This window comes from Leiobunum rupestre, unplaced genomic scaffold, assembly GCF_980474605.1.
Source record: "Leiobunum rupestre unplaced genomic scaffold, qqLeiRupe1.1.hap1 H1_H1_scaffold_14, whole genome shotgun sequence".
NCBI classification, from domain to species: Eukaryota; Metazoa; Arthropoda; class Arachnida; order Opiliones; family Sclerosomatidae; genus Leiobunum; species Leiobunum rupestre.
Window position 1 is genome coordinate 716,262 of NW_028324283.1, and position 25,246 is coordinate 741,507.

Here is a 25,246-nt window from a genome sequence, read left to right on the forward strand (position 1 = left end):
CGCGAGGGGAGGAGCTTAACATGTATAGCTACACGTGAAACTGTAACCGAACTGAACGCGACAGAGCACACGACACGTATCGAAACGATTAACTGTATGATTCGGGTCGTCTGTTGTTACGCGTGCAGTTTTGCGAGTGGTTAGGCCTACCGTATCGCGTGTAGCTTGACGTGCGCTTTCGCGAACACTGTCGCGTGTACGGCCGCGTGCACTTTCGTGATCAACCAAAAGTTTTGTCCACGCGTACCCTTTCTTGATCAGCCAAAGTCACGGCTTAAGGACATCGTAATTTAATTTGTACGTTTCCGCTACATCTTTTTTACGACCTGAAATTTTCAAAATCGTAGCTTAAACAATTTTCGAAAAATTCGCCCTTGAACGCGAAAGCGCACGCGCCATAAATTTTTTGTCGATCGCGATAGTTCACGCGAAGCTGCGCGCGAAAGTTCACTCGAACGCTACACGCGAAAATGTTAACGAACTTAGCTTGGCGTGCACTTACATGATCAGTGAAAAGTGTTTAAAATTGGGCCTTTTTTCCATGCATTTTCGGCTTCCTATTGATCAAATCCGATCTGGTCAATACAAATCAGACCTAAAACGTCAAGGGGAATAACTTTCTAATGGGAACCAACCTTCTAACACTCCCGGTTCTTGAGATAATTTTAAATTGACCTCGAAGAAAAGGCTCAAAGACGTCGCCCTTTTCTTGGTAGGTTTCCCTCTACACCGCCTATGTGCCCTGACAATTAAAAAGCTGTAGCTAAAACTGATTTCGAGATATTTGCCACTGAACGCGAAATTGCACGCGCACGAAAAAGTTTTGGGTGATCGCGAAAGTTATCATGAAACTGCACGCGAAGCAACACGCAAAAATAGTGCACGCGCTGAGCAAAATTTTTTCTGATCACGAAACAGCAAGCAACACACGAAACTGCACGCGAAGCAACACGCGGAAGTGCATGCGAAAAAAACCAGAACGCGCACAATACGACGAAGTATCATTTATCCGATCACCGAACGGAACGCCAATTTCGACTAAGACATTTAGGACGACGTCAGCGGGAACGCCATTCACGTAAAAAAACGTAATCACTTCGAGTAATCGTATTTCCATTGGCTTGTCGTGCGGAATAGTCCAAGGGGTCCACAATGCCCGAACATCGAAAAAAGGCCATTTCTCCTCTTGGCCGATCATTTGTCTTAAGGAATTAACGTAAGAGGAAGCCATTGTTTATTAGAAAAAACACCGCGATCACCGGTAACGACGACCTGCGACAAAAAGGAGCGAGTTTATCGTGAATCTTAAGAGATAACTCAGGGTTAAGATAACCGCCGATTTTACGTACAAGACGAAAAGTCGAAGGTAGGATAGAGAGAGAGTGGAAAAACGAACTTACCAAGAAGAGAGCTGGGCCGGAGTTAACCCTCGATACGAATATCCCGCCTCTTATATAACCGGTGAAACCTAACGGTGGTATCCTTACTAATCTCTAATAACGTATCACTCTGGCCTAATCAGCAAACAGATCACCAATTATATAAAGCATCAATAAAAAATTAGCAAGCAACCATCTCGGTAAACGAAGCGTAAACTGTATCGCCAACAAGCTATCTTTTGCCCAATCACCAAACGGATCACGAACTGTATCCCAGACATCGTATCTTTTGGCCGATCACCAAACTGATCAGCCAACTTTTCACGAAGCCGATCACGAAACCGATCAGCAAAAAGATCAGCAAACCGATCACCAAACAAATCACCAAACCTATTTCCCGCGACGCGTCATTTAGGAGACTACCAAAAGATAAGCCATCGGATCACCGAAACCATAACCATAAACGACCTCTTAAACGATCACCAAACGAAGCAGCAACAACGAAACTCTAGGCCCATCATGGATAATAATTATACTAGCGCAAATTTGAGGCGTTTAAACGAACGCGGTACAGACCTCTTAAAAACGAGAACTTGATAAGTAGCGCGATAAAGGATAGAGATAAACTGCAACAAAAAAGAACCGAATTAGTCGCGTATTTAACCGGATAACTAGGTAACTCGCCGAAAAGGCCACGATCGAGTTCCCACCCCGTAGCTTCGAGGGAGGCTCTACAATCTTACCACGAGGAGAGCGAAGACTGAATTTGACCCGTTTAACAAAAAACACCGCGCCTTATATACCCAGTTCGCCTTTGTGGATAATCTCCGAAACGATTCGTTACCGGTTTGCTGTATTGGTTACGAGATCACCCGAAAGAAACGTTACTCGAGATCGCTTTTGTCAAACAAAATCTTATACGATATTACATATAGGGACGTATATATACGTAACCGTTTGCCAAACGTATCTCTCACAATGTTTCTTTAGGCCGATCACCATATAGATTAGCAAACCGATCACAAAACCAAACGCCAACCAGCTCACCAAAGGGGCACGAAATGTTTTCCGCCAAGGTATATTTAATCCAATCTCCAGCCACATTTAGAATAAGATCACAATTCGGATCTGGAAACGTACCTTTAATGAACGGCGGGATAATAATTTAAAGCGCGGGTGAACCGCTTTATAATTATTTATGTTCAAGACATATCTAAGCGGCGCTTCTCCTTCCGCCGTTAATCCCCGATCTTCCTCCTGCTCTTATACCTTATGTTCGCGTTCCCGCGCGACTTACACCTCGGAATTATTCATCCCTCGTCTATACCAGCATCTTCGAACATCTGTAAAAAGATTAGTAAGAACCTTCCGTAGCCCAAGTCACGCGGGAACGCGAACATTAACTGACCTTCTAACTAAGTCAATAAGATTCTTAATGTTTGTTTTCCCGCGGGACTTACACCTCGGAATTATTCATCCCTCGTCTATACCAGCATCTTCGAACACCTGTAAAAAAGATTAGTAAGATCCTTTCGTAGCCCCAGTCGCGCGGGAACGCGAACATTAACTAACTTACTAACTAAGTCAATAAGATTATTAATGTTTGGTTTCCCGCACCACTTACACCTCGGAATTATTCATCCCTCGTCTATACCAGCATCTTCGAACACATGTAAAAAAAGGATAGTAAGAACCTTCCGTATATGTATTAAAAAATTAGTTCAAAATATATTCCAAATGTTTGATAAGTTCTACGGGCACGAAAAATTACTTAACTAAAAAATAAAATTTTCGTTTCCGATTGACTTATCAATACTTCCGAACAATTTATCCCACAACAAACCGTATAAAATCAAATTATAAAATCGATATTATATCAGCCAAACATATAAAAAGATAAATTAGTACAAATACATGAAACTTTATTAAACTAGTATATTTAACTTAAATATACAAATGATAATAAAAATGGGCTTTTGGCTAGAGCCGATCGATGTGTAATGTATAATAACTAAAAAATGTACTAAAAAAAGTTCATTCGATTCTACGACGCCTTGGAGAATTCTCGTAAGAACCTGATTGCGACGACTTAGATGAAATCGGACAACTATTTAACGACGACTTTCACGCCCCCATGCTCTCTATACCGTCGTCGCCGCTACTTTCCTCGCCTTCTTACGACGTGCTGGTATAATTCCTTCTGGAGCAACGCTCCAATGGTAGCTCGTAAATCTTTAAGCCCTTTTTTCCTTTCATCCTCCAACATTTTTAATCCTTTTACTACACGATTAAGTTCCGCCACCGATTTAATGGGTAGCACGTTAAGCATTTCTTTCCCCACTCTTCTTTCCTTTTTCCCAGCCCGCCTCTCTTCCTTTAACCACTGTATCTCCATTTCCGCATCCTCTATTTCCTTATTGGTAATGCGAAGTTGCTCTTCCAAGCATTTTTTCTCCTTTAATTTCACCTATAATAATTTTTAAAGAGATAATAGATAATCTAACTACCTCCCGCCCCAAGAATGTCAAATCATAATGTCCAAACAAAAAATTACCTCCTTAAACTTCAACTTTTCTCGGAGTATATCCGGAATTTTTAATAACTCCTTAACGAGGGGCGGGCGTGGAATAATTCTTCCGCCTACCGACTAAAGGCGAAATAAATATATATTTATATACCACAAAAAAATTAATATCACCTTGTAACCCCAAAACGATGTTCGGATTTTCCAAATCGCCAGCGAACGGAAAATCAGCCCTTTTCCCAACTTCAACAATAATTGTCTTGTTCCACCACGGATGTTCTTGAACGTAAAGGAGGCAGGTGTTCGTGATCGCTAATGGAAAAATCCCACCTTCTTTAGCAAATGCTTTCTCTTCGCCGAATCGGGCCGCTATGATGCGAGGACAATATATATATATATATATATATATATATATATATATATATATATATATTTCTATTTATAATTATATTTATAATTATATTAATTATAATTATATTTATTATAATAATTATTATTATTGTAAAACCCAAAAATTTCACGCGTATACTTACCACTCAGTTTAACAATAAAACATGTCATTCGGAGAACGAATTCCGAAGGGTTTTCTAACGCAGTGCCGTCTTTGTTCAATCTAAACAAATCTTGCCACTCTCTAGCGTGGCGTGTTTTGGCTTCAAGGAATCGTTTAGCCACAAAATCCTTGCCATTCGGCAAAAACACAAACGCCGAATTGATAACGGCGTGCCATTTCGCCACTTTTTTTAAAGGTGCTGATAAAGATTTAATTTCTCCTTCCTCTAAAAAAGGGTTCGCTGGAGCCCTTCTGGCACGACGCGAACAAATTCGAATATGGCTGAAAGCATAGCGGCGAATAAAAAAAATTTGGATTATTTTTTATCCTTCTTAAAAGCTTCATTCAGCGGCTCAAAGGCCGATTTCATCGATAAATATTCTAAAGACATTTCTACAAATGAAAACATTCATTAACCCCTTATAAAGTTCCCACCAGAAAGTCTATTAAATGTTCTTTATTATTGCAATTTCACCACTCTGTTAGCTTAATTTCAGTGTTTACTATGCTTCCCAAGCTAAGAATCCAATACGCTTTGAATTCTTTTGTCTTTCCGCAAAAGCTTCCCCTTCTTAATTCCAAAATGCAGATAGCCCCTCCTCCACGTTCACTAACCTTATAATTCAAAGCGCTTTGTATTATTCCCGTCTTCTATTAAAGCTCTGCTTGCTCCTTACTCAAGCCGATAACCCCTTATAAAAGTTCCCACCAGAAAGGTTGGGTAAAGTTAGGTTAGGGCTTAGGAAAAATTTGAAATAGCTATGTTTATAAACTTGGACACGATTGCCAGATAATACTACCCTGACGGATTTAAGGAAAATTTCAGATACTCATATTTTACTGAAGTGTATAAACGATATGGACACTTAGCGTGTAGGGCTTAGGAAAAAATAGAAATAACTATGTTTCAAGACTTTGTCATGGTTGCCAGATTTTAATCTCCTGACTGATTTAAGCAAAATTTCAGATACTCATATTTTAGTGAAATGGATATGGGACATGGACACTTCGCGTGTAGGGCTTAGGAAAAATTCGAAATAGCTATGTTCCTCAACTTTGACAGGATTGCCAGATAATACTACCCTGACGGATTTAAGGAAAATTTCAGATACTCATATTTCACTGAAATGTATAAATGATATGGACACTTCGCGTGTAGGGCTTAGGAAAAAATAGAAATAGCTATGTTCTTCAACTCTGACAGGATTGCCAGATAATACTACCCTGACTGATTTAAGCAAAATTTCAGATACTCATATTTCACTGAAATGTATAAACGATATGGACAATTCGCGGTAGGGCTTAGGAAAAAATAGAAATAGCTATATTATCATTCACGTAGTAACGTTTTGGAATAAGGTGGGTATAGCTTGGATATTGAATTTGGCAATATCTTTAAAGACAGACTTTCGGCGCGCTTTTTAAAACCTTTCGCGCCGTTTTCAAAACATTTCGCACCCCTTCCCAATTTCAAGGGGCACATTTTAGCTCAATACTTTCGTTCCTACGCGAATGGGCTTCGTGGAATATTTGAAAATTTCCGTTCCTAGATTTTTACAAGTTTGCCAGAAACTCGACCACTAAATTAACTGAAATATTAGCCAGTCATATTTAAATAACATAAGTAATGGATATGGACACATTGTTTTAAGGCCTTCCAGAAATATCAAATAACTATGTTTTGAGACTTCAACACGGTTTCGAGAAGCTAATCTCCTAAAATATTCGCAATTTCAATTACAATTATTTTGTTTAAATACATATACAATATCGACATTTAAGTCGTAGTTAACTGTAATATTTGAAGTCTTTAATTGAATTTTTATCTTTATATTTAAAAATTTGCGATTTAGATAATAATGAGGTTGTTGAAATGATTTAGATAAATGAAGGCGTTGCACAACACTAGGGGACTAGCCTGCCTTTGCTCTTTAGATACCATGTTGTTGTTGCAGCGCCCCCTTTTATCTAAAAACATTTCAAGAACCTCATTCTAGCTCTTCAATCGAATTAGTCGTGTATTTTTCATATTTCTTGGAAATGTTTTAGCCTTTTACAAAAAAGAAATACATCGATATAGCTTTTTGTTAAGTACGAGCGAATTACGAGAAATTGGAGCATTATATCTCATGAAACACAAAATTTGGTTTAAAATATTTTTATATATCAACGTCTCAATAGTAAAAAAGATTATTGAATTTTTTACAAAATACTATAATAAACTTTTTTTGTAAAATATATTTATGTATTTTTAATTTTTATTGTGGGAATTTTTATTTTTGGTATTTTCACATCACAGCTTCTATCTGCTTAAACAAATAAAAACAAAATTAAAAATGTAGATAGCGAAATGCATGGATATAAATTCTTATACGTTTTTAAATAGATAACTGGATTAAAAGCGCGCGTGCTCTAACACGAATTTATCAAATTTAGAACTTCAATTATTCTTTTAAATGGACGTACCCTCATCCGTAGATCTGATTGGTCGGCCTCTTTTTGCCTTCTTGAGCTTAGTTTTTTTGTTTTGTTTTTCTTGGACCGTCGTTGTATCTGGGGTTTGTAAAGTCTTTGAAATATAACCGATAAAGTTAGAGCAACCACTACCCTTTATCACTTACGAATTTCAACTTCAGTCGCATCATAAATAGCATGTGATGCTATTAGATTGCTTACGGCGGTTGAGCTTTCATCCATGTTTTCTAAACAAAAAAAAGGCTTCACTCGATCTCTGCTATTTTATTTTCACATTGGTCGAAATATTAAAAAGTTTTTGATGGTTTTTGAGTATTCAACGAAATACTTAAATCACATAATATACCGCTTTCAATTGGAAGTGGAATTGGTAGACCTTAATAATAATAGGAAGTTTTAGATTTTTTAATATTAAGTTTTGAAACAAAAAGGTGCTAGTTAAATAAATAGTGTTACTTTTTTTACTTTAATTCAAATTGCCTAAATTGCCTACAGAAAATGTTACGTTTTTGAATGGTAGTAGAAACGTTTTCTTCGTTTACTAAAGTGGTCCATTCTAGTTTTAAAATATATTGTGTTTGTGAAATTGGGCAGACATTCCTATAATCCCATTTTCTTTTCATTGATGAAATCGTGAATTTGTTAATTATATTTGCGATTGCTCTAATGCTAAGATTACACAATTTAGGCTTAAATTATTTTATTACTACTTACGTGGCTCATATAAACCGAAATCCGAGGTGAGGGTCTTCCGGACCTAAATTAATAGTTTTATTTCATTTTTTAAACAAAATTTGGCTAAAAACCATTTATACCTCCTTGGGTTGTAGTTGGTGTTTTTGTCAAATGTTGGTCTAAATAAAAAAAATAATTATTTCAGACAATAATTTTAACAGGGTTAGCAAAAAATCGGACTAATACGAGAATTATCAGATTATTTGGATAAATACCGGAATTTTTTTGGTAGTTATGAATTTTTGCAATTTGAGTTTTAATACGTAAAATTTATATGTCAAGTAAAACGATACTTGTTTCGTCCTGTAAATAAAAATGGCACTTTGAACTTTGGTCTCTCACTCTGAAACTCAGAAAGTTTCTGAGTTTCAAAACAACATACACATTACATTAATGTCCTAAATACTTAGCAATGTATTTTTGAAAATGTTTAAATTAAACTTTAAAAACTGTTTTCAGATGTTTTTATTTAATTTGATAATTATCTTGATTTTTTAATCGGATAAATATCTATAATTATCATGATAATTATCATTGATAATTGTCCATCGATAATTATCAACCAAGCCTGGTTTTTAAATCTTTAAATATTATTACCGTTTTTCATCCAAATTAAAATTATACTTACTGGCATTATGCGTACTAGATGCTTCATTCAAGATGATGGATTGACAATAGGTTAAATCTAATTAAAACACATCGTTATTTTATTAAAAATAAATTTCTCCATAAGAGTGCTTAATACCTTTTTCACCTTGGCTTTCAGGGGGCAAAGATTGCAAGTCTAATATTAAAAAAAAATTAAACCTTTTTGTTCTCAAATTCCAGCAAGCTTGCTGGTAAAATTTTAAAATTGCCTGTTTTTAATGCGATCAAGGCGTATCCAGGATTTCAATTCGGGAGTTTTTTGGACAAAAATTTAAAGGGGATGTTCCACGAATTTTTAGTGTAACTCCCACCGGCCATCAACGTTTTGGGGGTTTTGAACGCCCGTGAATGCGATGAATACACTATTTGACCTTTATTTAGTTTAATTCTACGTACTTGAGTAAGATGAAATAGTTCTTATTAATGATTGTTGAATGTCTTCTAAAAATAATTAAATAGTTTTAAATTCTTAATTGAAAACAACAATTCGTAAAAAAAGCATTTGTTTACCTTATTCGATAATAACTAGGAGGCTGGTCATAAGTTGGTCTAAATAGAAAATAAATTATTTTAAAATTTCGATATGGTTTTTAAATCTTAAATTTAATTGTTTTTATTGCCGTTTTTTTATACAATTTTACATAACACTGTCGTTAAAAAATGTTCTAAAGATCTAATTTTACAAAAAATTATTTGAGTGGACGTTTTTATTTACTTTATTGGGTTATTTTTTACTGAGTTGTATATTAGTTACTTGATTGTCTAAAAATATGTTAATTTAAAAACCCGGGCTTACGAGTCACATCGTGACTAAGCCCGTTGAGTGTATAATATTGTTTTTTCTGTTAATGAAATGTATACTAAATAAAATTGGAAATTTAAAAGTATAATAGGCGTAATTATCAGTTTATATGTTTTCTTGACCGAAGGTTAAATTTAATTAAATAGACCGCTATTTGGTTCGAAATACGTTTTTTCAAAATAGAGCTTAGTACCTTTTTCTAATTGGTTATCGTTGGTGACGGTGTGCAAGTCTAGATATTTAAAAAAAATTCTATAAACGTTACTTTTCTCAAAAAGCTATAAGTTTGCTGGTAGAAGCCGAGTCTAAAATATATTATTTCTCTTTTTGGATTTCCACTGTTCAAATCGAAATTCCTTAGTTTAAAATTGCCGTTTCTTTAGTTCGATGATTACGCTATTTAGGCGGTAGTTATTTTATTTCTACGTTCTTGGGTCAAATGAACTCTCATCGAGTAATGGTAGTTGAATGTCATCTGAAAATAAATAATAGTTTTAAAAAAGTTATTTAAAAATTCGCGAAAATCTTTTTTACCTTTGGTAATATCTTCTGGGTTGGACGTAAAATGGTCTAAATAGAAAATAAATAATTTTTTAATTTAGATATTGGTGTTAAATTTTTAAGTTATTTTTTTATTAATACCGTATTTTACAAAATTTTAAATTACACTTACTAGCGTTAAAAGTCTTATTTTCAAATTGTTGGTTTGCCTAACCTATGACATTGTCGGCTAAATGAGAATTTAACGACTGTACGTTATGAATATAAATACACACCTTCCTTTCTAAAAACGGTAAAACAATACGTTTAGTTTCTCGTAACCTTTTGAGTTCCAAATCAACAACATCGTTTTTAGGGGCATTTGGAACTTGAATCTTACCATCAATATACAAACCAGAAGCTGATTTTGCTCTACTACAAGCCACGTACAAATGAGACTTTTGTAACTTTTTCGATGGCGTACAGTGCACTTCAACCGAAGTTTAAGTATCACCTTGGCTTTTGTCTATAGTAATGGCTTCGGAAATAACGAGAGGAAATTGTTTCCTAGTCACGGAAATGTTTTGTTGCTTCCATTTCCTCGAAAACGTTTTAGTAACTTTCTCAACGTGTGTCCATAACCTGCTAAAAGCATTAACGTTATACAACCCAAAACTTCTTTGTGATCAAATTCCAACCAAACCCTAAACGGAAATTGAATTCCGTTTCTATTTCTGCCATACTCAATTTTCTTTAACCAGCCCGTTGCGCCATTCGTCAGTCCATCCGAGGTGTCAACGTTGTTAGTCATCATATATCTTACATCGCAAGCTAATGTTAAGTCCTTCGGAAGGCGGTAAGTATCGGACGTCGCTAGTGTACCGACTTGGGTTAAAATATCACTTTTAACCTTGGGACTCAAATCTCCGTTGACAACATCGACTGCAGACGAAGAAGCCTTTTCAGTTTTAATCCTAGATAGTTTTTCTGAGTTGAACCGATTTACTTCAACATTAGTGGCGAAAAGATGGATCGCATCAACTGGAGGTGTACGTTCAGCACATACCTCCAAACTATCAAAAAGTTGTACATCGTTCGAAGACATTTGACCAGCTGCCATTCTGTTTAACGCTTCTGCGAAAATTTTATCGTCTTTCTGTCTCATAATTTCATCTAATTCAGAAAATTTGAATTGCCCCCGTATAGGATTATCTATCAGCGAAGTGTAGACATTATCAAACTCATTCTGACTTTGAAATGCAAAAGAATCGCACACCGGCCGAAGTTGATTAAAATCTCCAACAAGTAAAACGGACACGCCACCAAAATAGTCAGGACATCCCATAATTTCCTGCAACCTAGCGTTAACTCGATGAAAGACTTTTGACCCAACCATTGATATTTCATCTATTTTTAATAATTTTAATTGATCATAAAGCAACCTACATTTGTGCAGAGTTTCACTTTCTAACCTAGAAATATTTCCTGCAAATTGACTAACAGGTAGGCTAAATGTACTATGTAAAGTTGCACCACCAATATTAAAAGCAGCTTTACCCGTAGAAGCGCATCTAATAACCTTTGCTTCTAATGGATTAGATCCTGGTTGTTTGTTATAAAACCTAGTAACTGATTCGTAAATTGCGCTTATCAAAAGGCTTTTCCCAACACCGGCCCCTCCCGTTACAAACAAACGTAAAGGAACTTCCTTCGTTTTTACATGGAACAGGACCTGGTAAAAAAGTTGCCTTTGCTTGGAATTCAACTTCCTAAGAATATCGTGATATTCTGAATCGTCCACTAATGTAACTGAGGGTAAAACAGTTCTGTCAGTATATCCATCACCAACCTCTATATTGATGTTACCCACAGCATCTTGCTCCGTATTCACTAGGAAATCAGGATCCACTTCGACCACTAATTTATCTATTTCATTTTGGTGTTCTAATTCCGGTTGAATATAAGTTAAATCGGGGTCAACCAATTCATTCTCAAAATCTTCTAAAGCCTTTTCAAATTCTAACTCGTCAAACTCATTGTTAAATTGCTTGCTTAACCTCATACTCCGTTCTAAAGTCCTTCTCCAAAATATCTACATTTTCATCACGCCAAGGCACAAATAACATTAATTCCTTCCGACAAAAATTATCCGGATTTTTAATTAAACTAAAATTTCTGTGTCGGATAATTTTAGATCGACCTCGTTTTCTAACAAACCCAGAATCACCTTTTAACTTCAACCAGTTACCAAACGATACGCCAGCACAACTTCCGTCAACCTCATCATCGTGAATTTGGGCTGGTGTAGGTTTACGACTTTTGGCATATTCATACCAACCCGCAAACTGAGCTAACATCACGGCCTCCATAACATCTGGCCTCTGTACATAATGGTCCACCAAACCACAGGAAAACACATCAATACTGTTCTCGGGCAACTCACGAAGCTCCGTACTAGTTTTAAGAATGCGCACACGATTCTGTGGCAAATTCGTGTTAATCAAAATACAAGATCTACTACTCCTTGATACTGGAATTTGTAAACTACTATAAGCAGCTTCCTGCGCGCTTACTTCGTGAGCATTTAAAACTTGTTAGCTATAACTTTTAATTTTTCCTTTATGGTACATTTATCTTTTTTCGCTTCTTTCGCAGCGTCACGTAAAAGCATTGACATTCCTCGTTGCGACTTTCCGATATAAGATACAATAAACATAACACATGCGTATGCGTCGAGAACAAACAGAACATCTATATTGGCTTGCGAAAGGCGCAAAATATCCTTGTTATAGGGATTCACTCTGGTATCTTTCGGGTCTCTTTTCAATAAAACGGTTTTCTTTTTTAAAGCTTTTGTTGCGGCTGAAATGTATTCGTCCTCCGTCATTTAAAATTTTGTTAGCAGCTCCTCAAACGTATCGACTGCAAAGTATCGTAAAGCAATTTATTATTTTTTTTGCACTTGATTTCTTCTCCTGGTGCTCCAACCTTCCTAAGTTTTGGATCGTACACTACGGTACGGGGCATTGGTGGATATAGAATTCCAAAACGACAAATATAAATATTTCTTCACGTTGTCGTGTGTCTATGCATTTGTAATTTGGTCAAAGTATTTAGATTTTCATTACCGAGATTAGCGGCGCAAACTATTATTTTATCAATAAAGTCTTCTATTTCGATGGCATTAGACAAATCGTCCTTCAGTTTCGGTGCCCCTTTTATCCATATAAGCCCATGTTGATGGGGAGAACCTCTTTGCGGTATTTCAACCCTAAAGTAGTAATCTTCAATGACACCTAGATGACCTTATTTCTGAAGATCTTTAAGTAGAGCTCGAAAACGATGATCAAAATAACGAGCGCAAGTAACGGGATCTTCCTGAATTAATTTAGCCTTTTCGGCGTAAGTTAAATTTAACAGTTCGGGAACCTCTAAAATTCGTTGACCGGAAGTCACGCGCAAAACGTTTAAAAGTTCAGGCCACTTACTTTCGGCAGCAGAAAGCGTTATAAAAAGGGTTGGAATATCCAATTGTCAAATCATGGCCAACATTTCCTTCTGCCTGTGTTGCCAATAAGAAGGAGACGACTGTTACCTTTCAAGCACTCTAAAACCATCATCCTCCTTATCAAGCGTGTCAAGAGCACCTTCACTCGCAAGATGCCCAGCTGTATAATTCGAACCATCCTTTTTTTAGATTTCCTCATGCAAACCTGGATAGCTTGGCTCACTTCCAATTTAACAAAAGAATAAAAAAGTTTCGAAGAGTTCTTCGCGCATCTGCGATCAGAATTACGAATCTCCCACTTAACAATATCCCCATAGCTTCCTTTAACTTTAAGTTCTCTTTTCTGACCAACGTAAATACTTGGAAACGACAATTCTTCGGCTTCCTCATCAAACAACAGAGAAATCGGTTTCTGCCCTTCTCCAGGAGGAAATTTAACATGCAAAGTACTCGTTGGCAAAAAATCAGCCGACGATACCAATAACGTATCCTGATTTCCAACTAGCACGGAATCAACGAAATCGGGTTCATTCCAGAAACCATCGCTGTCTCTATCGGCATTCGGTAAATCCCCTGCCTCACACGTCAACAAATCCGCATTACGCTCTGTTGTTTGCTGATCAATTTCATCAACAACAAAGTCAAGCTCTTCTTGAAGTGGGTCCGATATACTTTTGTTTATTGCGATTTCATGCTTCTGATACAACGGGGATGTTACTAAAACATTAAGGGCCGCCATAATTATTTTAGGTCTAACTGTTTCATTCATAAACGGCGACTTGTATTGCATTCTTCTCATAAATTCAATCTGAATAGTATCCGTATCACGGGGCAACCTTGGTAAAACAGATACCGTAGACTCAATATTGATAGGCACATTGACAATATTCCCTTTATGATCACATCCCAAACTTCTAATTTGCATAAAAGGTATTCTTGATTCCCCGAGTGTTTGAATAGTTCTTATTTCTTAACGTTGTTCCGTTAAACATCGGTTTGATCAAAATTTAAGTTGACTTCCTTTGGAATACACAGAAACTTGGTAGAGAAAACCGCGGTACTTCGTCAATATGTGCCTTCAAGGTGTGTACAAGATTTAACACTAATATTTGGAAGAAACAATACCCAATTCAACCGACTTTACCGTTGGCTCTTTGGATGAACTTCAATATCTTGGTTGCATTGTGGTCGAAATGATTTCTGACATCTGGTATGGTAGATTTATTGATAATTAATATTTTACGTGTTAGCTTTTACTTATTTAGAAATGTTAACCAATTATTTTTTCCTCTCACCCGTTAGGATCCTCACAATTCTTTAGGTGAAGCTATGGAAGAGATTGGTTTAGAAGACAAAATCATATTTATATTGTCTACGTTCCCGAACTACAAAATGGTTGCCAGAAATTAATAAACTGGTGGGAAAAAAGTGAAAATTTAGTGACTGATAGTTAACTGTTTTACTAAATGGATATGCAAAATTATTCTATGGGCTTAAGAAAATATCTAAATAGCCATGCTCCAAACTACGACATGTTTGCCAGATATTAATGAACTGGTGGAAAAGTTAAATACTAGTGACTGATATTTTTGCGTTCACACTTTATTTACATGGAAATTTGTTCCATTGGACTTGCAGAAATATCTAAAACACGGCTGCCAGAAATTAATGAACAAAGTGAAATTTTAGTTACTGATATTACACTTTCATTCTTTATTTGGAAACTAATACTTAAGGGCTTAAGGAAATATCTAAATAGCCATATACCCAAACTAGGGCATTGTGGCCCCATTCAAACAAATGTATTTTTGTGTGTCTCATAAGGCCGAAAGCGGCCCCATTGGGCAATATTTCATAAAAATATTATTTTGGTTCCACGAAAGGTTCGATGAGTAACGTTATCAGAACGATATCCTACGGTAATTATAGGCGCCTAGCGCCAAGCTAGGCCGTCTACAACACGACCTATAGGAATAATATTTGTGTTTTAACCTAAATAATAAAAACTACACAACTTATTATTTCGCCCAAAACTCGTGCTACAAAATGAATCACCTCCAGCCTACTTCTATTTCATTGAGATGTCAAACTCCGACTAGCGAGAACCTAATTTGGATTTCCCGAGTTTTTCTTTTGTTCAAATTTCTTTACGTTGTTCCATTAAACACCGGTTTGATCAAAATAAAAGATAACTTCCTTTGGAATACCCAATTCATCGGACTTAACCGCCTTTTCAAGGCCGTTCGGAGTCAGCCAGAAGTAACAAATAAGTGTGACACTGATCAAAGAATCTTCGTCGTATGACCAGAAGAAAATTAAGTGTAACACTAAGTTATATTTCGAAGCAGGGCATTTAGGCGGGGGTATACTATTTTCCTAAGCGCAAAAGTTATATTTCGAATAAGGACATTTCGTAAAAGGGAAAGTCCAGGTTGGATAAAACTTGCCAGTGCTTGATATTAATCCACTTCCTAATTAAATAAAACCTGAAAATAGTATTGAAAATGCTCCTGTTGATGAAAGTAAAAATTATACGCAAAACAATGGGTCTGAAACTATAAAAACACCAATCATCATGGATGAGAGATAACTTTTCAGTAGTCAGCAGAATATCATCAATAATGATGAGACAAATAAACCACGTACCCAACCACTAGAAGACGAAATTACAAAATTAAAGAAACTTGTTACTGAGCTAAATATTGAACTTACGCTTAAAAAACTAAACTGAAGGAAATGGTATTTCTCCTTAATGAAGAGAAATTTAAAAACAGATGCTTGAAAAGAGAAATATAGTAAACGGGTATAAGCTAAGATACCATTAAAGATAGTGATGAAGATGTGTATTTTTATATCGGACTTCCAAGTTATGAAAGACTTCGGGCAATTTATAATTTTTTTAATTCAGGGGAAAATTGGGAAAATGTTATTTGTTGGAATCCGAAAGAGAATACCACCTGGGCATAGATGAGCAGATTATAGACCTAGAATATGAATAAGTAGAAATATGGATAAATCTCCATGATTTCCTTATCTATAAACGCCGTTTTTATAGATACCAAAATTATGGAGCCATTTTTATAGACCCGCCGTATTTAAAGATCCGAATTTATGGAGCCCTCTAACTTCGCTTGCCTGTTTTAACTTCACCTCTCTCACCTACCTCATTTTATGGATACCTTCACTTAACTATATCTCTTTTTTACCTAAAATGTATTGGAAAAAAATAACGGTACGAATATTATACTAAATCATTTTTATTACACTTTTCTGTACATGTTTTATTAAAATAAAATGGACATTATTTAATAAGGAAACGTTGGTTCGATCTTCTACATCGAGCAAAAAGTAAGATACGGGAACGGGGTTGAATTTTACACGAATTATTTTATAAAGACGTTCCCGCAATAATAGTTTTTTACAAATTAGCATTTGGGAAACAATCTCTCGTGTTCCCGAAAGACATCGTCTTCAGCCGCCCATTCTCCGATCTCACCACCACAGAAAAAACATTTCACACAGTCCGCAAAGTTGGTGTAGAAAAAACCCGCGTTGGTGAGTTCTACGTGGCACGGATTCTCAAGCGGGAAACAGGCGAAAGTCTTCAACCTCTTGGCTGCATACCTCATCGGGCCTAGTTGGGCATCGTAGATCTCCTGTAGCTTCGCGAACTCTAGCTTGGCGTACTCGCACTCGGGAAACAAGGCGGTGTGACAATGTAGGGGGTTAGACCCCATCTCCCAATCCGCCACGAAACAGTCGCACCAGAAACACACGGTCCGGGCCTTGTGACCAATGTAGAAAAACCCCGCCTGGGCTAGCTCGAGAGTATCCATATACTCGATAGGAAATTTCTTGAATGCCGCGACTCGCTTAGCGAGGGTATTCATTTTTTCTAGAGCAGATTAAAAACTTTGTCCGACACCTTCGCAAACTAGCGATCGAATGATTCCTATCTAACTAGGGGGGAGAGAAAGACACCCCCATGAATAAAGGAATTTCTCAAACCGTGAAAAATTGGGGTAAAAGAGAGATTCCCACGGCCTCCAAAACCTATTACCCTATTGTGCAAAAATGGTTAGTCTCCATTCGTTTCCTTTTATCCCCCTCTAAACTGTCAACCACCTCGTTAAAAAAAACAGTAAACTATGGCTTTCTCGGCAGTCGAAGAATAAGGTGACTGGTTAGTTTCTACAATATCCTTGTCAGCTATAAAATGAGCTACGTTTTCACATTCCTCCCCTATAAGAAATTTACCATGTTCACCAAAAGGACTATCGTATTTTTCCCAAGCCATAAGTTCTCGCTCGCAGGCGAAACACTTAACCGAATCTTAGTAATTCGTATAATATAACCCCGCGCGAGCTAACGCTCTACCATCAATGATATGAGCTCATGGCGCATAGGATTTAGCTCCGTGTCCTCCATCTGCTCTTTATCGTCTTTCGTCAGTTCTAGGACGGGGACATTCCCCGTATTCTCGTCATTTACGAATTTACATGAGCGATACGCTTCAATATGTTTCAGTAACGGGACGCCATTAGACCACCACCCCTTGACGACCCTCTCGCAAGAGAAGCCTATAACGTTATCACTATGTCCTGTGTAAAAGAACCCCGCTTTCGGTAGCTCCCTCACGTTTAAAAACTTACAGGGAAACCCCATGAAACTAGCGATTCTATTTTTCTCAAAATGCATCTTTGAACGGAAGCTGAGTAAAATGGTGTCTATCACCTTCGTCCGCGACCGATCGAATGATCCTTAGAACTGAGGTGGGGGTAAATCCCTCTCTCTCGCTGAGGGGGTGAACGACCCCCTAAAAAATAGTTTATATCACACGGCCCCCCTCGAATTCCTTCCATTGATGTTTTAAGAGTAAAAACCCTTATTCTAAATTTATCCCCAAAAAGATGAGGTTTGGCATTTTCTTTAAGTCGTTAACTTGTGTTTCCACGTAAATATATTTTCGTAGGAATGGCTCTGTATTTTCCCCAGGGCAATTGCCAAATTGGTATTGCCCTGTCAAAGTATTTTTGTGTATTGTTAATATGTGGTGAATTATAGTGCTAGCCACGCCGGCGACCTTCGTCAAAAATAATTTGACAGTTTAATTTCCGCGAGAAGTGCGGCAAACGTTTTAAGTATTCGGACCATGGTTTTGGTTACCACGATCTCCCCTTGGAGAGTGACCATCAAGAGTTTCCCGGGGCACGGGTCACGATTGGTCAAAAAGCTATAACGCCTGGGCAGCCACGTGATCTGTGCCAGTTTAAAAACGGAACTATGCTAATTTTAAAAGAGAGTTGGAGACCTGAAAGACATGAAAACCAGACGTGTTTCAGAATTCACAATCGGGTAGTTCCGCGATTGACCGAGACATAGTCCCTGCTTGGTGACCGGGTTCGGCCGTCTAAAAGAATAAGTCATGTGCGGCAAAATTTAAAGTTTTCCATGAACGCGAACCCCGCGCTATTAAGTGCTTCACCAGGGTCTTGGGAACTCTTGTGCGGAACGGCCATCAACGAGTAACGGGCATCGCCGTATTCGAACTTCAGGAGAACTCTCTGAAACAATGTCGTAAATTTATTTATTTTTCTTGTCTGTATATTATTACCTTTTCAATTTATTTTTCTTGTCTGTATATAAGTAACCTTTTATTTTAATATTTAAGTTTGCCCTTATTATACAAGCGTACGTCCCCACTAATCTCATGATGCAATTGTGTTTATTAAATCATTAATGGCAAACCTCAGTACCTCTTATATTTTTCTATATTTAAGCATACCCATGACAGACCAACTTAACTTAAAAATACCCCTGGACTATTTTATTAACCTCGCTCACCCCAATAGTGAGTGACGCGAGCCCCCGGGCCAGTCGTTTTTAGTTCTGAGAACGTAGTTAATTATTAATTAGGTTAATGGATAAAGGTAAAATATTTCGTTACGAAATAATATATGGAATTCCTTTTGGGCACAATCGTACACTAATAGAAGGAAATGTCTTTTGATCAATGTCAAATTTATGGAAATCAAACGACATACGTCCAATCAAAAACGTCAAGAAGCAAAGGAATATTACTTTCACCAAAATAACAGATCACTAAGGGGTCTGTCAGACCTTTTTCTTGAATGCATTAGGTTTTCCTAATTGTTCCGTTATAACTGAACTGTCAAAAGCCAAAAAAAAATAATTTATTGGAGAAGACGTAAAAGAAAAGCGAGGTGGTGTCCAAAGCGAAAAACACCTTATCAATAAAGATTTTATTAAACATCATATAGTCTTTTCACCCAGCTCAAACCCACTATCCAAGACTCAATGCACCAAATGTAAAATATCTACCCAGAAACTTAACAATTAAAATATACATTTCTTTATGCATGCCTAAATCGGACGAGTGCACAGAATGCAGTGAGTATAATCTGAAAAAAATTAAGGAAATATTAATGATGTTATAACTTCTGCTCATGAAGCTCATTTGGTAAAAGCAAATGCAGCTAAAACACAATACAAAATTGACTCTATTAGAGTTCATGATACAGATGAAGTAATTTTTTCTATGGACTTTCGGAAATTTTGCTATTACCAATCATTCCTGGTTCTAAGGAATGTTTTTTTACAAGCTGTTTGGTTGTCTTCAATGAGACATTTGCACCTATAACCAGTTTGAAAGACCAAAGTGGTAATAAACTATCATTCTGCATTATGTGGCATGAAGCTATAGAAGGAAGGAAGGCAGACACAATCACATCAGCTATATCAAGAGTAATTGAATTACATCCCGACAAAAAAGTCCACATTCTACTGTGATAATTGCACGGCTCAAAACAAAAACTGGAAAATATTTACATCGTCAGTACAAATGGTAAATTGTCAGGAAATGAGCAGTCTTAAAGAGGTGAAGCTATGCTTTCTAACCAAGGGCCACACTCACATGTCCGCAGATGGTGTTCATGGAAATATCGAAAATGCAATTAAAAAAATAGAAATATATATGATTTCGAGCAGTTATCGGAAGTAATTCGCTCTTCCCGAAAACATATAGTTGCCCAAAGCCAAGCTATTGAAAATTTCCGAGAATGGAAAAGCCAAAAAATTGCTAAGAAATTAAATATCAAGTTGCTGGATGTAGTAGAAGCAAAATTTGAAAGAAGAAGAACCAGCATTATGATGAAAACCTCATTTGGAGGTGATAGGGAGGCTGTTGAAATAATTTTCTACCAAAAAAAATAGATATAGCTCTTTTACCCAAAAGTAAGTCAAAACCAAGGAGTCGTAATCTAAAAGAAGAGAGATGTGATAACAAACTTGGGGAATAAAATTCCTTAATGCCACTTAATCTTTTCGAGAAATCTCCCCGAATCTTCAACGTCAGAAGACCTTCTCAAAACCGATTCTGCAGAAGCCTTTTAAAATTTAAACTACATAAAAACCTTATCTTTTTTTAAATTTGTTGAATCGCATGAGTTGAAAAAGTGTTAATGTGATAATATTACAAAGTACAAAATTGAAAAGGAATATATTATCACAAAAGAAAGTACAAAGATTTTTTGTGATATTTTAAAATAGTTATTTTTCCTTTAAATATAATGTTATACCAAATTTAAAATAGTATGGTACATATTTATAAGTTTATGTTAGACCAATTTTAAATAATTGCTCAAACCAATTTAATTGCAAACTTAATTGTTTCAAATTGACAATTTAATTATAATCACAATTTACCTAAATGTGCTAAACCTATAAAGTAGTCCAAATTTAAAGAATTACAAAACATAATTTTTCTTATTATTAAATATATTAATTACTATGGTGTAAATATATGAAAAACATAAACTGGATTATATTTCATGGTTAACTTTTGTTTACTTTACTGAGATGATAGTGTCAAGTCATTACCTTTTTCACCATTCCCACGGGTTGGCACGTGTTATAAATTAACTAATACCATTATATATTTTCCAGTTACTTTACTTTAATGTAATTTTTGTGATAATAAAATGGTACAGTTCTCTATTTTAACTAAATAACTATGTAACTAATGAGATTTTCGAAAACTGTTTAGTGGAAATATTAATAAAATTACACTATTTTAAAATGCTTATTTTATATTTCTTCATTCACAAATAGTCTACTTTGAAACTATGTTATAATTGAAAATGAATTAATTTAAAATCCAGATAATTTTTAACTTTATTTACGATAAGATAAATTATAAGAATTGCTTTAATTGCTGATTTTTGAAGGAACAACATAAGTGATTAAAATTCAATTTACCAAAAAAACCTAATTAGGCCTAAATATAATCATTTATCAAAAGGGTACTGCTAAACCCTTTTTCAAAAACGAAGGCAAAAATATATAAAAAGATATAAAGTTTTTAAAAATTATGAACATATAGGTTTATTTTGTTTTTGTTTATCACTGAAAAACCAAATAATTGCGTGTAATTGGTTTTGCTAAAATAAATTTATATTTCTTTTTTTTTAATTTTCAATGGCAAATCGGTATCAGATAGATAAATATCAATAAAATTGACGATTTCCCCCATGGCAAAACCGAACAATTGAGCTAAAATCGGTTTTGGCATGGCTAAATATAAAATTATTATATATGTTATCCCAAGACAAAACCATACAACTATCTTTACTTGGTTTTGCTATAGATAATTACAATTTTTCCCTTCATTTTATCTTGACAAACAATTTTATTAGGGGCGTTTCTAATGACGTCCTATTAGCTCGTTTTGAACTCCACCAATCGTTTTCTTGTTCAAATTTACCCGAAAAAATCTCGCACTTCATTGATTAAACCAAATAATTTAACAAAATAGTAATAAAACTTAAAAGTGAGATATCTCAAAATAAGGTTCATGTGGGTTACAAGGTTTTGCCTTGGAGCAGCCGCTTAGCAGCCTACGCTTGTTGGTTTCGAGCATGTTCTGCCTTAACGTGTTTGGAGTCCGGACGCTTAGCAGCCATCGCTTGTTGGTTTCGAGAACGTTCCGGTTCAACGTGTTCGGAGACCTGACGCTTAGCAGCCTTCGCTTGACGGTTTTAAACACGATCCGTTCAACATACGTTCCGCCTCAACATATTGGAAATCCTGACGCCTTCTTTTTCACTTAGTACTCAAGGCAGACAGTACTTACAGACAGTATTCAATATGAAAAGACTTTTTTATTAGGATGCCCCAGAAGAAATATTATTTAATACAAGAAGTACATTCGGAAAAATTTAAAAATATTGTAAATTTGTGCTGAAAATATATTATTTCTATACTTTTTCAAACAATTTTTACGCAGACATAAAAGGTAGGGAGGAGTAAAAGCTGCCGCGCCCTGGGCTAATCTGCGGGTGGGTCGGCGCGGAACGGTATTACATTGGGACGGGCAGCAGTTTGTGGCTGAGGCACGGTGCGTGTAAGAGAACAGGCGAGCTGCGCAAAGAAGTTGGGAGATTAGCAGAATTGGGCTGGGATGAAGTGGCGAAAGGTGACAGAACGCAAGTGTTGGCGGATGGAGCGGGTGGGGCCAATAGGGTGATCAAATGATCAGGCATCGAGGACTGATTGCTTTGCACACCCAAGGCTCTGGGGGCTAAGAGTTGGGAATTTAATAAAGTTGCTTCCATGGGGGAGAACACAGCATCAATCTTGGTGGAGACGGACCATGCGACCTTTTTGCTGGTAAGGAAGTCCAGCGATTTGGAGTGGGCTGTGCGCATATTGCGCTAAAAATTAAGCGAGGTTGTTGGAGGTGGGGTCGCCATCGAAATGCGGGAAAGGAATACAGTTAATCGTATAATAATAATAAGACGTCATCCCGAGGGTTAATTGTCCTAGAACCTTCCGGTGAAACGAGCAGCGAGATGTCTGAAGTACTACGGGAGACGCGAGGAGAGGAACGCAGGGCGTCATTAACCGTTTTAACAGGCGTGCGGTGCATAGCGGGGACAGAATAACACACTTACCAAAATATGTCACGGTGACAGAACAGACACTAGTTAAGATAGAAAATATACTAATAAGCAAGATATATCACTTAAAAACCCAGTATCTTTTGATTTATATAAAACAACCGACTGGGTTTTTAAGTGATATATCTTGTTTATTAGTATATATATATATATATATATATATATATATATAATAAATAATAAATATATATAAAATCCAGAGAGGCTAATTGGGGAGCAATTAAACGTGGCAACCAGAACTTGAATTTAGCAAAAGTCAGAAAGTCCATTGCGTTACCATGAAAACCAAAATGTTTACAAAAGTTAATTTTATAATTAAAAGCAAAGTACGTTACTCACAGAGACAAATGAGGTCTCTAATTGAAGGTTATAACCAGCAGCACAAGATGGTAGATTCCGTTGGATCTGAAAATCACGCGTACGAGCACAAAACCCAATGAAAGGCACAAAGGAGCAAAAAAGGTGTGAAGCGCTAAAAAGCTTATGGCTAATTGAGGAAAAATCACAGGATGGTATGCGATCTACCAAATTAAAGCTGTGGTGTGGTAGAATCCGAAACACACAAGTAACGGAAGGGTCACAAATCGTCCGGAGGAATCAGCGCGATAAACAAACACCCGGCTTTATGACAAGCGTAGCAATTGAAATAGCATTATTTGATTACTTTTTAATTGATGAACAGATTAAAAAATTAATTACACCGTTTGAGCGCACGTACATTACACAATGTAAAACGACATATTTATAGAGAAAAACTCACGTATTGATATGGATCGTGAAGATCTCGCAAAATTTCGACCGCTGTTTACAAGCGCTTAGTTGAATTTCTTCACTTTGACATTCAGAGCAGTGGGCAGAAATCACATTGCGTCAACGGCTATCGTAATGCTTTGTTTTAAAAAGACAGTTTGTCATATTTTATAGCCCAGTGTACCTAGTAACAAAGACCATTCTAGCGGAGGCCTATCATTAGTACCCTACGCCAGCGTCCCCAGCCCGGACAGGTGACAAATCCAGCATGGGTAGAAGAACCCTATTACTGATGGTCGCACCTTGGACGCAAGCCACTCAACCCAGCAGAAGGTGCAGCAATTGGTGGACCAATTTCCACTTCCCACTTCGCACACAGCAGTGGGATTAAGAGTGGTTGCTGTAGCAACTCCAGCCGACTCCCTACCTACGTAGTTAGGAGTCAAACCCTAGGAAAAGAGCTTATAAAGGAAAACGACGGGCTTACAGCCGTTCAAGTAACCTGGCACAGCTAGGACCGTATATCCCGGTGGGACACCAAAGGGTCGGGAAACAGGACCGCTGTGCGCTCATACGGAGGCCCGCCGCCTCAAAGCAGGCTACCCAATCCGCCGAGGTGGCCATATTGCATGGACCCTCTCCGTTAGCCTGAGCCGAAGCTCAATATCCAGGCAATACCTGACCAAAGTCGGAGTTCGAGATAGGACCATTTGATCGGAAAGAACATCTCCCAGTGCGCCACCACCCTTATGGGTTACAAGGTCTAGTTATTGCATAATCCGACACATTTAGGGCCGTTTTAATTAGACAGTCGGATACTCCTGGTCCGTGCCAGTTCTAAGATGGCTATTAGTCGACGGCCAAAACGGTTGCACCAGATACGGAGCATTCTACGGGAAGGCCCCGACGCAGGTCGGAGCTCAAGCGAACCGTTGCCGGCCAGTCCCGGTGCAGTGCCATCCCCGCTTCGGACCTCAGCCCGACCGGCCCTGTAAGTTTTTGAGTTGGATGCGTCAAAACATGTCTTTGCATTAAATTGTTTTAAAACAAATAATAACAATCACTGACCGTTGCTTTTAGGCGTTGCCCCCGTCTTTTAAAATGTGAGCACCGCCGTATTTGCAGATGAATTCACCTTCAAAAAATTTTATTTATTCTTGAGCTAAAATGTTTTTAAATTTTTGGAATAAAATTTATTTAACTTATATTCTTTGACTTTTAAAAAGCTTTCGTAGTAAACAACCCTTCGCCCTTGTGTTTTGTTTGTCGCGTTATGGGTCATTAAATCGATCCGGTCCGGATTTTGTTATCAAGCTCATCTTCGATCTCTGAATTGATATTTCTTGCAGGTGCCCGCTAAGATAGTTCAGAAGAAAATAAATTGGTTCTTACTAATTATAAAATTATTAAATTAA

General features: G+C 36.8%; 1 protein-coding gene across 1 annotated transcript; it reads right to left on the reverse strand.

Annotated features, from left to right (window-relative positions):
* Nucleotides 1-16,529: 16,529 nt before the first annotated feature.
* Nucleotides 16,530-16,994, reverse strand: LOC149920586 (putative inhibitor of apoptosis). The gene has a single exon (XM_090164347.1). It carries the CDS (start codon nucleotides 16,992-16,994, stop codon nucleotides 16,530-16,532), a length of 465 nt encoding a protein of 154 aa, XP_090020473.1.
* Nucleotides 16,995-25,246: the final 8,252 nt, after the last annotated feature.